The 13,382-nt window shown below is 40.5% G+C and overlaps 1 protein-coding gene across 7 annotated transcripts in view; it reads left to right on the top strand.

The window, feature by feature from the left end:
* Positions 1 to 13,382, top strand: part of FRY (FRY microtubule binding protein) — a 426,693-nt gene that overhangs the window by 380,300 nt on the left and 33,011 nt on the right. For 6 of the 7 annotated variants that reach the window (XM_029209846.1, XM_029209848.1, XM_029209847.1 and 3 more), the window contains 3 exons: positions 1,928 to 2,089; positions 4,400 to 4,474; positions 7,233 to 7,403. In XM_029209846.1, the coding sequence (XP_029065679.1) occupies positions 1,928 to 2,089; positions 4,400 to 4,474; positions 7,233 to 7,403 (408 nt within the window). Of the gene's footprint in view, positions 1 to 1,927; positions 2,090 to 4,399; positions 4,475 to 7,232; positions 7,404 to 8,238; positions 13,033 to 13,382 lie in introns of those variants that run through there. The other variant, XM_029209850.1, reaches the window with a different exon arrangement.

The following is a 13,382-nucleotide window of genomic DNA, read 5'->3' as shown; positions in this document are numbered from 1 at the left end:
GTTGCCTGGAGAAGGGGAGACTTATTTTACGGTTATGTCAAGTGAAACCTCCTAAGACCTAAATTAGGTTCAACGCATTGTCCTATTCACTGGGGCTCTTCAATGGCAGCTTTTAGAAATAGAAGCTAGCCTCAGTTATATAAAAATGACTTCCCCCCAAAAGATAACTTTAAAATGGAATGATCTTAAGCATTTTAAACCATGACCTTCACTCATTCTGTATCTGACAGCTGTCACGTCCTATCTTGTATCCACAACCTTGTTTCCTGAACTGCAGCCAAACCAGCGGATGCCTGAGATTTACAGGAATACAGAATCTGCCTTTATGGTCACTTCCCCAAGCCACACTGCTTTTTAAACCAGTATAACTACCTAAATTCTTGCCTTGAGGGAGATGGGTGTGAGGAGGGAAGAGACTTATAAACTAAGGAGTTAGGAAGAGAAGAAGACAGAAAATAGTCAGGTTTACCTGCTGGTCCATGAGCAAACTTTTGGGAGGCCTGTACTTAACTATTTTAGTCCAAGATGTAAAAATACATTTGCTTTCCTGTCTCCTTTACCCCATGGCCCATAAACCCCCCAAAGCAGAAACAACGGCCTGTCCACTTTGTAAGCAGGGTCTGTACAGTGTCTGATGCATGTTAGGTAGTTCATAAATATTCTTCAACACGGCTGAGTGGATTCATTCACTAAAGGGATCAACTAGATCTGCTTACATGGAACTCACTCTGTTGATTAGGTTGTAGCTAGATTGGGTTTTCTCACACAGTCTCATTGACTGTTCATCATTTCAGTACTCAGGAGGAGATGCTGTTGTGCTTCCATTGTGATGTTTAGTGTGTATATGATATTAAGGCATCAACTCAGTATTTTGCAATGTTTAACATTTTTTTTACATTGCTGGGGGTGGGGGAAGCTTACTCTTTGACTTAAGTTTACTCTGTCCCAAAGAGGTACAGAAAACCTGTAGCCAATCCGCCGCATGCCCCGGAGACCCAGCTGCTCCAGAAAGATGTGCCTTGAGAGGCAGGTGGAGAATTACCAGCCAGCGTCTGCCGTCTCTGAATGTAGGCCTGCGAACAGGTTTCTGCAGAGGCCTCCCTGGGGCTAAAGTTTGGGAGGTGCTGCCTACCCAGCCACCACACTCCAGGACTCTCAGGAAGTGAAATTTCTGAAGTGTTGTCAAGAACCTGGCCCTGACCTCATTCATTAAAATAATTGAAAAGATATAAATAATTTAAATAAATTTTTAAATAATTGAGAGTGTATCAAGATTGGTGATTACAGGTTGGGGTGAGGGGAAGGAATTTTGGTCTTGTTTTAACTATAAAGAAAGTCTTTCAAGCTTAAATATCTGAAAACTGTTTTGCTTTCCTGCATGTCTTCCTTCTTATCTTTACAATCATTTCCAAAGTGTGTTTAAGAACACGCAATTGGGGCTTCCCTGGTGGCGCAGCGGTTGAGAGTCCGCCTGCCGATGCAGGGGACACAGGATCGTGCCCCGGTCCGGGAAGATCCCACATGCCGCGGAGCGGCTGGGCCCGTGAGCCATGGCCACTGAGCCTGCGCGTCCGGAGCCTGTGCTCCACGATGGGAGAGGCCACAACGGTGAGAGGCCTGCGTACTGCAAAAAAAAAATAAAAACATAAATAAAAGAAATATATTTTAAAAATTAAAAAAAAAAGAACAAGCAATTGGATTTGTTTTCAGCTGCTAAAGAGGGTGGGACAGTGTTGAAGATGCAGAATGATCTGGAATATGTATTTGAACATAAGGAAAATGAGCCTCCTTGTAACACTGAACTTCTCTAATCTAAGTTTTAATCAGATAAGCAGTTCTTGGTTGCTGCTGGGATACAGTGATCCATATACCCCAGAAGTATGAATGAGATGGAAGAACATGTGCTTCTCTATTCTTTTTTCTCAAGACGCCCATCATCGGGAGGCGATATGATGAACTGCAGAACTCTTCTGGGCGTGATGGGAAGCCCAGGACCATGGCTGTCACCCGGAGTGCATCTTCCACCTCATCAGGCTCCAACTCCAATGTCCTTGTTCCTGTAAGCTGGAAGAGGCCCCAGTACTCTCAGGTAAATAAAGAGTCCTCGACTCCCAGGATTGGAAGGGAGCTTAGGGGACCTATTGAACCCAACTGTGATATGGGATTCCTGCATCCACCATCCCAATATTTCCCGTCTGGGCATCGACACTTCAGTGATGATGATCTCGTGGTATTCTGTATCCCGAGGGAACCCATTTTATCTTTGAACAGTTCATTACATTGAGTTGAAGTCTGACACTCTATTGCTTCTTCTCATTGGTCCTTGTTCTCTTAAGGCTTAGAAAATGCAATTGGATCTGTCTTTCACATGGCAGCCCTTCAAACACTTAAAGAAACTCTCCCTCCTCTGCCACTCACCCAAATCAGTCCTCTTTTCTCCAAGTAGTACATCCTTAGTTCTCCTAACCAATCCTGCATAACAGGGCCACACCCCAATGACCATTCTGGCTGCGGTCCTACGAGCCTGCCCTCCAGCCAGTGGGCTCCATGCACACCTGACCCTGCAGAGCATGGTGGGCGGCCAGATTTCTCTGTGGTTCTGTCATCTGTATTCACTTTCTGGGTGACTGCATCACAGCGTTGATGTCACTGGACTTACTGTCAAGTGAAACCCATGCATTATTTGGGGCTCTTTTGGAGACATATGCCAGAAGCCCAGTGGAAGACTACCTTAAGTGGAAAGGGAATGTGTTAACTCCTGTCATAACTTCAAGCAGAACTAGATTGTAGCACACACCATCCTTAGACCCTCTCTGTCCTTCTCACTGCCCCCACCTTCTCTTCCCAAGGTCTCAGGCCTGCTCTCCTCCCTGCTGACCTCATTCTCAGGCAGACTCTTCCAATGTGAGGCCCAGCAACCTCTGGCAGCTCCAGATTTACATGGTCTTTGGCTCTGACGATTTCAGGACAGAGGCCTCCCCTCCCGAGCGTCGTAGCAATTCCGGAGAAAGGGCTCTGTGCAAGAGAGGCAGAGCCCCATCTGGCGGGAGAAGAGCCGTCCCAAGATAAAAAGAGGGACTGCATTACCAGAGGAAGGCGAAGTGGGTGCTGCTGGGTGCTGCGCAGAGAGAAACCCTTGGTTTGCACGCCCAGCAGGACTCATCCTCGCTCTCAGAGGTTAGGGAAGTGGAGCTTAGAGCACGGCGCCTACTGGAGCAGAGCCGGTTCTCAGTGAGTGCTCACTGCGCGCTTGAACAGAGAGCCCGCCCTACTTTCTTGGGAATTTGGAAAAGAGAAGACAAATGTACAGCCCAATTCCATGCTCCTGTACATTCATTCCTTCCCAGAATTGTAAAGTGCCCACTAAAACTTCGGGAAATAGGTTAGTGAACCTCTTGCCATTCTTCAACATCAAGGTCCTCCTGTCTTTGACCTTGAAATGACACCATATTGAGTGTCCCGTCTATAATTTGAAAAGAAGGATGCAGGGAACTGAGTTCCATTAAGAAGGAAAATCTATGAGTGATATTGGCCTCCTTGCAGTCTGCATATTAAATCAGATTAAAAGGGAAAAAAAATCATTTTCAGGAGAGGAGGATGATTGCTTTAAGAGCAATTCTGAGGCACATAACGTTTTTTAGGCTCTGGTTATCCATCTTTTTCATTCTTAACTCACCAGTCATTCTGAGACCTAGTTTGTCTGTGTCATTGGGAAATGTGAAGGTTTGTAGAAGAATCCCTGTGCCTAAGGAACTGAAAAGTAAGGTTTACGAAGAACAGCAAAAGGAATTCTATCCATTTAATTATAGGAAGAATAAATTGGGAAAGATTTAATATGCCTTGCAAATAATCGAATTTAATTCTGCAGAAAGTAAATTTATCCTCCCATTTGAGGAAAAGAGAATTGTGTTGTAATATAATAGATTTAATTTAGGTGTAAGGAAAGGCTTGCTAATGATTGAAAGTTGTAGCACACAAGAAAGATTATCAAGGGGAGGAATGAACATCTGCTAGAGAACCAAGGGGTTGACTTTCTCATCCCCTCCCTTGGGAAAACTTAGATCAGCACTGTCCAGTAGAAACATAATGTGAGCCTCATTTTCAATTTTCTAATAGTCACCTTTTGAAAAAAAAACAGGTAAAATTAATTTTAATAACACATTTTAGTTAACCTAATATATCTAAAATATTATTTTTTAACATATAATCAATATTTTACAATTATTGGTGAGATATTTTACATTCTCTTTTCATACCAACTCTTTATGTATTTTATATCTGCATTCTCACTGGCCACATTTCCGGTGGGTTAGCCCTTTGTGGCTGATGGCTACAGCACTGGAGTAGATTTGATCACAGGACCCCATGATTAAAACCTGCCTGTGTGTTTCTTTTCCAGAAGAGGACGAAAGAGAAGTTGGTACACGTCCTTTCTCTGTGTGGCCAAGAAGTCGGATTAAGCAAAAATCCATCGGTAAGTTCTGTCCTATATCCCATTTATTTTGGTGTCATAACCTTTTTACCTTTGGTCAGCTTTTGCCTTTGGTCATGTAGTTTGGAGGTTTCAACTATGAATTACAAGTATGATATCCATCATCTAGGTCAAACCCTTAGATTATTTCTCTCCATAGTATGATTTTTAATCTCAGTTCAGAAACAATGAAAGATGTTATTGGCTATTTGCTCCAGTTGGTAAATAAAAACTCAGTTATTTTAATTTTTTTAATATCTTGGATATTTTTAATAAATATGCCCAGACTTTCTTAAAATATGTATATGTGACTGTCTTCTGCACCACCATATATGATACACGTTCCTTTTCGGTGTAATTTTACTCTCTGTACACACATCTGTTACCGTGATGTCACTATTTTACTCATGTACAATAAAGGCAAAAATAGTGATATATTATCATGTTTTTTATCATATAAACTTCCACTGAGGGACTTCCCTGGCGGTCCAGTGGTTAAGACTCCATGCTTCCACTTCAGGGGGCATGGGTTCGAGCCCCGGTCAGGGAAGTAAGACCCCGTGTGAAGCGCAGCCAAAATAAAAAAAAACCCACAAACCAACAAACAAAAAACTTCTACTGATGTTACAGTTGCACAAAAATGCCATTGGGCTTTGAAATAAATGAATAATTGAAGTATTAGAAGTTAGCTTCTGAAGTTTCATAAAATTTAGAAAATTCAAATTGTGTGAGAATATTGTAGCAAAAACAATAAAAATCTCGGGGTTTGGTTTTACCAGGTATTTTTATTTCATCTATATCACAGCATCTTTGTTAGTAACCAGAAAAGAAAATAGCAAACTAAGTAATTTCCCAAGTAAGAAGTAGCAAACAGTGTCTCTGTGGAACTACTTTTAAAATTCCAAAATGTATATACTAATGTAGTTCATGAGCAGGTGAAATATGAAACTCATAGATGTGAGCTAAAGTGCAAGTTGATACTTGTAATCGTCTGGGAATGTGCCCCAGCCAGAAGGGTGGCCTCCGCTGAAGTCACCTTCTGAGTTATTGATCAGTGGGTTTGCTGCTGCTCCTGTGACATCATTGAGGGCAGAGAGACGAGGAGATAGTGTGGGGTAGATTGAGCCCCCCAGCCTGAAAGGGAGAGGAATGAGAGCCCTTTACCTCTGCAGTGGCATAGCCAGAGAGGTCCATTTCTTACCACCCCTGTGGTTACACTGTCTCCTTCAGATCCAAACCGCCTGTTTCTGTGCCAGGCCTTTCTAGCTAGAAATGTTTACTATGTTACAAATAAGAAAAGTGGCACTAACAAGGAAAGGGAGGCCTCGGCTGAGGAAATCAGAATTCTAGTCTCTCATCTCTCACTGACTAGTTGGCTGGTCCTCAGTGCTATTTATCTCATATACCCATTTGCAATCCCTGTACAGACTGTGTGTCTTGTACCATTTTATGAAAACCTAGTGCAAATCCTATGACTGCTCTTAAACACTGGAGAAAAAAAAGAATGTTTAAAATCCATTCCCGGGCTTCCCTGGTGGCGCAGTGGTTGAGAATCCACCCGCCAATGCAGAGGACACGGGTTCAAGCCCTGGTCCGGGAAGATCCCACATGCCACAGAGCAACTAAGCCCGTGCGCCACAACTACTGAAGCCCGCGTGCCTAGAGCCCGAGCTCCGCAACAAGAGAAGCCACCGCAATGAGAAGCCCGCTCACCGCAACGAAGAGTAGCCCCCGCTCGCCGCAACTAGAGAAAAAGCCCACGCTCAGCAACAAATACCCAACACAGCCAAAAAGAAAGAAAGAAATTTTAAAAAAATAATTTAAAAAAATAAAATCCATTCCCCCCCCCCTTTTTTTTCCTTTTGAGAGATATTTGTGATATCTAAATTCTTATAAATGACTTGCTTACTTTCAAGGAAGACCAAGACATTATAACGGTTAAATAAAGAATACTGTTCATTTTATTTAAAATCAGTCTATGTTCAGGAGAGGCTGGAGAGCAAAACATTTAGATTTATTTGAAGTCTGTTATTTCTACAGAGTTATATTAAAATGGCCCAAGTGAAATGAACCTAAACATAGAAGTTAATTTAAAAATATTAACATACTAAAATTTTAATAGAAAAAAAGTTTTGTTTGAATCAACAGGACAGGACTTTTAAGTATGAATTATGAGCACGGCTGCTCAGCTTCTCCTCTGTAATTCAAATCAACAAGTACTGTACTTCCTGACTTATGTTTCTTTTTCCCTACCGGTTCCTGGTTTATCTCTAAGAGGGTTAAATACTTTGCTCTCACAGTTCGTTCTACAATAACATATCTTGGCATCAGTAGTCCTTAAAATCTTTCATGATAATATGTATGTGATGTGTATGTGTGTGTGAATCTGTACAGTTTCTAACCTCGGTAAGTGCAGAAACATTGGAAAATTTCTTGGCTGCTGTAGACTGTGAACATACACTCAGTTGTCACACACACACACACACACACACACACACGCACGCATGTAGGATACACTTTTCATTAAGAAGCAGCGATTTGACTCTTGAACAGTTTCCTAGTGTGTGAACTTGCATCTTCACAATGAGTTTAATCTGAAGGCGCCTGTCCAACATAAATAATAAAAGAGCATTCTAAAAATACCCACTTAAGGAATTAGGTGTGTACTGGAAATACAGTGCTCTGAGGAGCCAGTTACACTTTTTGTAACACAAACAAAGAAGGGAGAGCGGTTTCTCAGCAGAGGACTCTTGGTTCGTAGGTGATTTTCTCGTCGTGTGGGGACTTGGATCTGCTGGAGCATCAGACGAGCCTAGTGTCCTCCGAGGACGGCACCCGGGACCAGGAGAACATGGACGACACCAACAGTGAGCAGCAGTTCCGGGTCTTTAGAGACTTCGATTTCCTAGACGTGGAGCTGGAGGATGGAGAGGTACGGCCAGGCTCGGTGAAAACCATCCGCTCAGCCTTTTCCTTGACTAACAGAACAGTTTCTTTCTATCTGCTAAATAATGAGTTCTTTCATTAGAAAACTGTAAACTTTATTTTTAATCAATTTATTCAAAGTACAGCAGCTTAACTTTGGCAAAAGTCACCACAAGCTTCCTGTCTAAGCCCACAGCCAAAGCCACCAAGTTCTTTCTAAATGGCAAAGATCTGACTTTGAATGACCATACAGAGACTCTGTGTGTGTGTAGTCCAAAGGTGAACTTTAAAAAAAAATCACAGAAGCATTCAAGGTCTGAGCCTGTTCTCTGGTACCTGGGTAAAACAGGCTAAGCATTTTATTATTTTCAACGTGCGATTGCTCTCATGGGTTGACGTCAAAGCTTGCCTGCTGCAACCTGCGATCAGAGCCCAGGGGCCCCGGCATCTTTGTGCTGTTTGATGAAACCCTCAGAACTTGAAACTATATTGAACATACAAGAGCTCTTGGCTCTGCTTTCAGTTGGTTCTTGACACCTGGAGTAGCTGAATTCAAGTATCAACAGGCAGATGCAGATCTGTTTATCTGAATGATAATCATGGTAATAAGACCCTTTCCGTTATGAGTCATGTTTTTGAAAACCTGGGGTTGCAAGGAGGAGCATCATTTCAGTAGCTCAGGGGCGTGTTCCAGCTGAGAGGCAGGCTTTTTCCTCCTGGGATGGACACCATGTTCCCTGAAGTGGGGTTGGCATCTGTAATAAAGCCTGGTACCCAGCCTGGCATGTGGTGGGATCCACCTACTTCAGCTCACATTTAACCAAGCACACTCTATTTCCCAGGCAAAGAAAGGGCTTTCTGCTAGCCGTACAGTTAAAATGGAGGCTCAAATTCAAAGTTTATCATATCCTGTGGCAGGTAGGCACCTCCTAATTTAACAATAAACTTGTGGGAAATAATGCTTCAAGTAACTGCTTACCTTCCCTAAAAGGATATGATTGCTGACCAATCCACTTATGTCAAGGCAAGGCCACGGAGCTGGACAAGCTCTATTGAGCTCTATTTTTGTCCTTGCTGGCCACTGACTACCCTGGCTGTCTGTGCCAGCAAGGAAGAATCATGTTCTCAGAATGAAGAATGTTTTCTTTACCAATTCTTTCCCTGGAAGCAAGTTTAGCAGATCCAGTCCTTTAAGAGTATAAAGGCACCAACTGCACGGCATCTTTAAAATGTGTACGCTTTCATCTTGAATTGTTCTCAAGCCAGTAAAAAGCATTGCAGAGTTTTCTGACTGTTAACCATAATTAGTGATAAAGAAATCAATTGCTAAATGCAGTGAGGATTGTTGAAAAAGTCTAATGCAAAATACAGCTGTTTTGAATACTTTCGAAATGATCCAGAGGTATATGGAATGTCAAAAGTTTAGCTTCCTGGTCTGAGCAACTGACCTAATCTTTGCTCTTAGGCTAGAATTCAAGCTTGGGCACCCTCTTCAGGGGTTAAACTATGGAGAGAAAAATTGATGAGACAAGAGAGGCATCATTTTTCAGTGTCAGCCAAAGAAAAATGTGTTATGTGAAGGGACCTAGGAGGAATGGTGTCAGAGAAATCAGAAACAATTTCAGAACAACTAACAAATTTAACTTCTATCAAAATAAAGTAAGGAAAACCATAGATGCCCATCACTTGAAAATAAATATTATACTAGTATTTTTCAAGGACAATAAATAATGATTACTAGGCCTTCCTTCCAGTGTTCTCGCTATTGTCCTAGCCAACAAGAACTAAAAAATCATAGTCATTATTTTATCTTGTATGATTAATATTTTATAAGAAGTTCAAGAATGTGAAAGTATATATTTTATCCAAATAAAATTAACCATTTGAGGATATTTTGCTACTTCTCAATAAGGTTATAATAAGGGATCCTTGCGAGCTTACAGAGTGGTAGAGTGAAAATGTAAGGGCTCTGGGGTCAGGCAGGTCCAACTCTGACTTTCAGCTCTGCCACTGACCCAGCTCAAGCCTGGATGCAGTTTCTCTTGGCATCCTCATCTATCGAATGGGAGTGATAATACCTGCCTATAGAGTTGACGTAAGGATCAAGTAAGATGACCTATGTAAAGCTTTTAGCATAATTTCAGGTAGTAGGCATTCGAAATATCTGTTCCTTTGTACTGTCTTTGGTGAATAATTTCAGTATTTCCTCATCTGCCAAAGGTAAGCATATTTGGCTTCTAGATCAACACACATTTACTAAAAAAAAAAAAAAAAGACAAGGTTTTTGTCATGTCTATTCCTTTTCATTAAATAGTCTCAGAATGTATTGACTAATATCTTTAAGGGTTTGCCTTTGAACTTCTCAGAATCTTTAAAGGGTGCTGTGTCTTTGCTATTAATTGCACCTCAGCAGTGAAACAGATCATGATCACAAACACTTCTGGTTTTGTGTGCAGGATCAGGTGATGCCACCTCTTTTCCCCAGCTGATGACCCTCATTAGTCTTTCCATGACGTTTCACGATTTTCTCACAGATAAAAATTTAGGCATTCCAAAAAAAAAAAAGTGTTGAGGAGACCAAAGTTGTCACTGAAGTGGAAAGCTATTTCAGAAATTGTATTTATGATTTGTTACCAACTACATCATCCACCGCTAAGAGGTTTGGAATTTCCGGTGTTTCATACTAATTTTTCTTTATGGGGTTAGTGTATCTTTGTCTTTTTTCTTTAAGTTGCATCTACTGACGTATATACTGTTAGCACTGTTAGTTGCTGTTGTGTTAAAACTAAGACAAATGCACTTGAGTATCTAATATAATCATTTTAAATAGACCTCTTATTTGTTTTTCTGTCCATTCAATCTGCTACACAGGAACTTCAGGTAAGACGATGCTATTTTCAATTCAGATGCACTAGTAGATGTTTTGCATCATTGCAGATTTATAACTGCATAACTGCTTTTTCCCCCCTTCGAGAGTATGTATGCCTATTTGCACATTTACACTGAGATGTGTGTGATAGAAGTATTTTTCTTGGTTGCTGTACAAGGGAAATATTTTCTGAAGTATAAATATGAGATAGTTTTAAAATCTTTATATGTTTAGTTCTGGAAGTTGCATGATTATATCTCTTGAGAGAGAGTGAGTTTTTAAATATGATCCATGGAAATCCTATAATTTCCCATTAGGCAGTTGCACAGCTGGATTGGTTTTGCTGTTAAATTCTTTTATTAAAAGCAAAATCAAGAAGCTGCATCTAACAGTATACCACATATACTGCCAATCCCTTTTATTTTCCAGGAATTAGGAGCTATCTTTGGATGGTGACTATATAAAATTTCATCCAAATGAGGACCCTTTTCAAGTAAAAGGGGCCCGGTAATAATTACACCCAGACAACAGGCATAAGCTGGCATTATCCTGGGCAAACTGACCTATAATCACCCTGTATCTATGCCATATAGACTTACTCTAAGTAGGTACATTTGGGAGAACATATTTTGACCATCCAGGTTCCTTCAACAATAATTCTTATTTTTTTGGAACTCCAGGATCAAAGAATACGATTTCCAACATTTCTGGAACATTCAATCGTGAATACTTTCTCATCTCAGTGTAAATCCTGAGTGGTTATTTAAGTTTGATAACTGACATATGCAAATTGTCCATCAGGAATAGTTAGCCATCTTCTAAATTTTCTCACACATAGAAAATCTCACTTAATCAGTGAAACACTCTTTTGGCTTTTGACCTTGTAGGTAACATAAAATGCAAATCTGACATTTGGGTGTGGGGAAGTTGGAAGGTGGCTCTCCCAATAGGGGTATTCCTGTGCTATGAGAAGGCCCAGTTGACTTTTAATCACCACCGACTTTAACGTAGGCTAGGCTACTGTTCCATCTCAACCCCTCAGCTACCACCAAGGAAACAGTTTCAACATCTTTGCCTCTAATGGAGGTATTGCATCCTCTTGCAAGACACCCAGATATTATTCCTGCAAGAACAACTTCCCTGACTCCCAGTTCCCATGCCTGATTGATTCAGATCTTCACCTGAGCTGCAATCAAATTAACAGCAATGGCAATCTATACCCAGTGTAGCATTCTCTGGCCCTAGGTGTCTGTATTTCTGTGCAAGCTCAGTGCAACCCAGGTTCAGTGTGGGAGACATCCAGAACTGCTGCCTGAGGTAGTTCATCTACCCCATCCATTGATTTGGTAGAAGAGAATCTGTTTTGTGAATTATGTTTTACAGTTGTACGTTTTTCCCGGTAACTTTTACATTCTTTTTTCTCCGTATTGTAATCTCATTTTTCTTTACCCTCTTTGTTTCTTCACACATTGAGTTTTCTTTTTCTTCCTAGAGCTCTTGCCTCTTCCACATTTTTTTCATTTTTTCACTGAAACAGCTATTTTAAAACACCAGCACAACAGTCAGCCTTTTCTACCAGGAAAAAAAATCATTTGGTGGTAATTTATCACAGCACTTACAGATAAAAGGTACAAATACAGCTATAAACTATGGAAAGCATATTCTGAGTCTTATAATCAAACAGTCCTAAGAACAATCATAAATATCATAAATGGGGTGAATAATGCTAATTTCCATATCATATCCAGAATGTGTTCAGGATTCTTACCTGTTGCCTTCCACCATGAATAGCCAAAACAGACTTTGGAAAAGCTAAGCATCTATTATATGAGAGATCTGTGAGAATGGTAAGATTCATTTCATTAGGAGCCAGAAAAAATAGACCCTTAAAATCAGAGGAAAATTAATAAATTTAATGCTCATTAATTTTAATAGTAATTTACATCTCTCACTGAAATTATATTATTATGCTATTTACTGAGCTCTCATCAGAAAGTTATTTATGGGAGTTCCCTGGCGGCATAGCGGTTAGGATTCGGTGCTTTCACTGCAGAGGCCCAGGTTCAATCCCTGGTCGGGGAACCATCCCACATGCCATGCGGTATGGCCAGAATACAAAAAAATAAAATAAAATAAAAATAAATAAAACATCACATTTAAAAAAAAGTTACTTATGTCAGTGAACCATCAGTGTTTCAAATGACTAATATAAATAAGATTCTGTGCTAGATTTTATTCAGATTACCTATTTGTTTAGGTTAAAATTTGCTCACCAATAAGCTAGTAATATTTCTCTAGCTTTATTCCTATCTTAACAGAGAGAAAAATAAAACCCAAATTGGTTTTCAAAAAAAAAATTTATGTGCATCACATAAGCTTATTTAATATCTGATGGTTTGTAGAGAGAAAGTCTGAGCTGTATCTAAAATCTTTATTTAACACTTTACATTGCCACTTAGCCCAGTTCTCAGTGCAAATGTACAATTCAGCAATAATCCTTGGTACCGAGTCAGTCCATTCAGGTCTAGGGAAGGAACTGTTTTCTATATTGGGGCAATTATTTAAAGATGAGCCTAAAACAAAACTGAAGCCTTGCTGCTCTGGCCTCTGCGTAGTGCATGATTGTCCGACTGTGCCCAGCTGCTCTCTGATACCCCTTAACGCTGCATTTTATCTGTGAAAACTGCTGCGGCAGAAACAGCCTGGAATGTTTACCTAATGCTCTTCTACTTAATACCCAGAGGGTGTGGAACGTGCCACAAGTGGAGCTCCTACTTTTTCTCCTGAAAAGAGTACTAAACAGGGGCGGGGTTTGGGGAGGGAACATCTCTTTTGAAGTTGTTTTAATATTAACAGTCTCGCTCTGACAGATTTTTGTTAACAGGGATCATTTATAGAGTATCCCAAAACCAGCTTGTTAAAACACAAGATGTTACCCACTGTGCCAGAGTAGAGTGTATAATCATGTCTACCTATGATTTAATACGCATTTTGGTGAAAACAGTGTGCTTCTTACTACTTTTCACATCATGTAAGCAAAATGTTTGGTGCCCAAGGCCATGAGGGCTTGAGAGTTCATAATGAAAAATTTTATTACTAAGCTGTGGCTAATCGACT

This window comes from Monodon monoceros, unplaced genomic scaffold (assembly GCF_005190385.1).
Source record: "Monodon monoceros isolate NGI ecotype Baffin Bay Population unplaced genomic scaffold, NGI_Narwhal_1 Super_Scaffold_8, whole genome shotgun sequence".
Taxonomy (NCBI): domain Eukaryota; kingdom Metazoa; phylum Chordata; class Mammalia; order Artiodactyla; family Monodontidae; genus Monodon; species Monodon monoceros.
The sequence above is the reverse complement of the archived record's forward strand: the minus strand, read 5'-3'. Positions and strand labels throughout refer to the sequence as shown.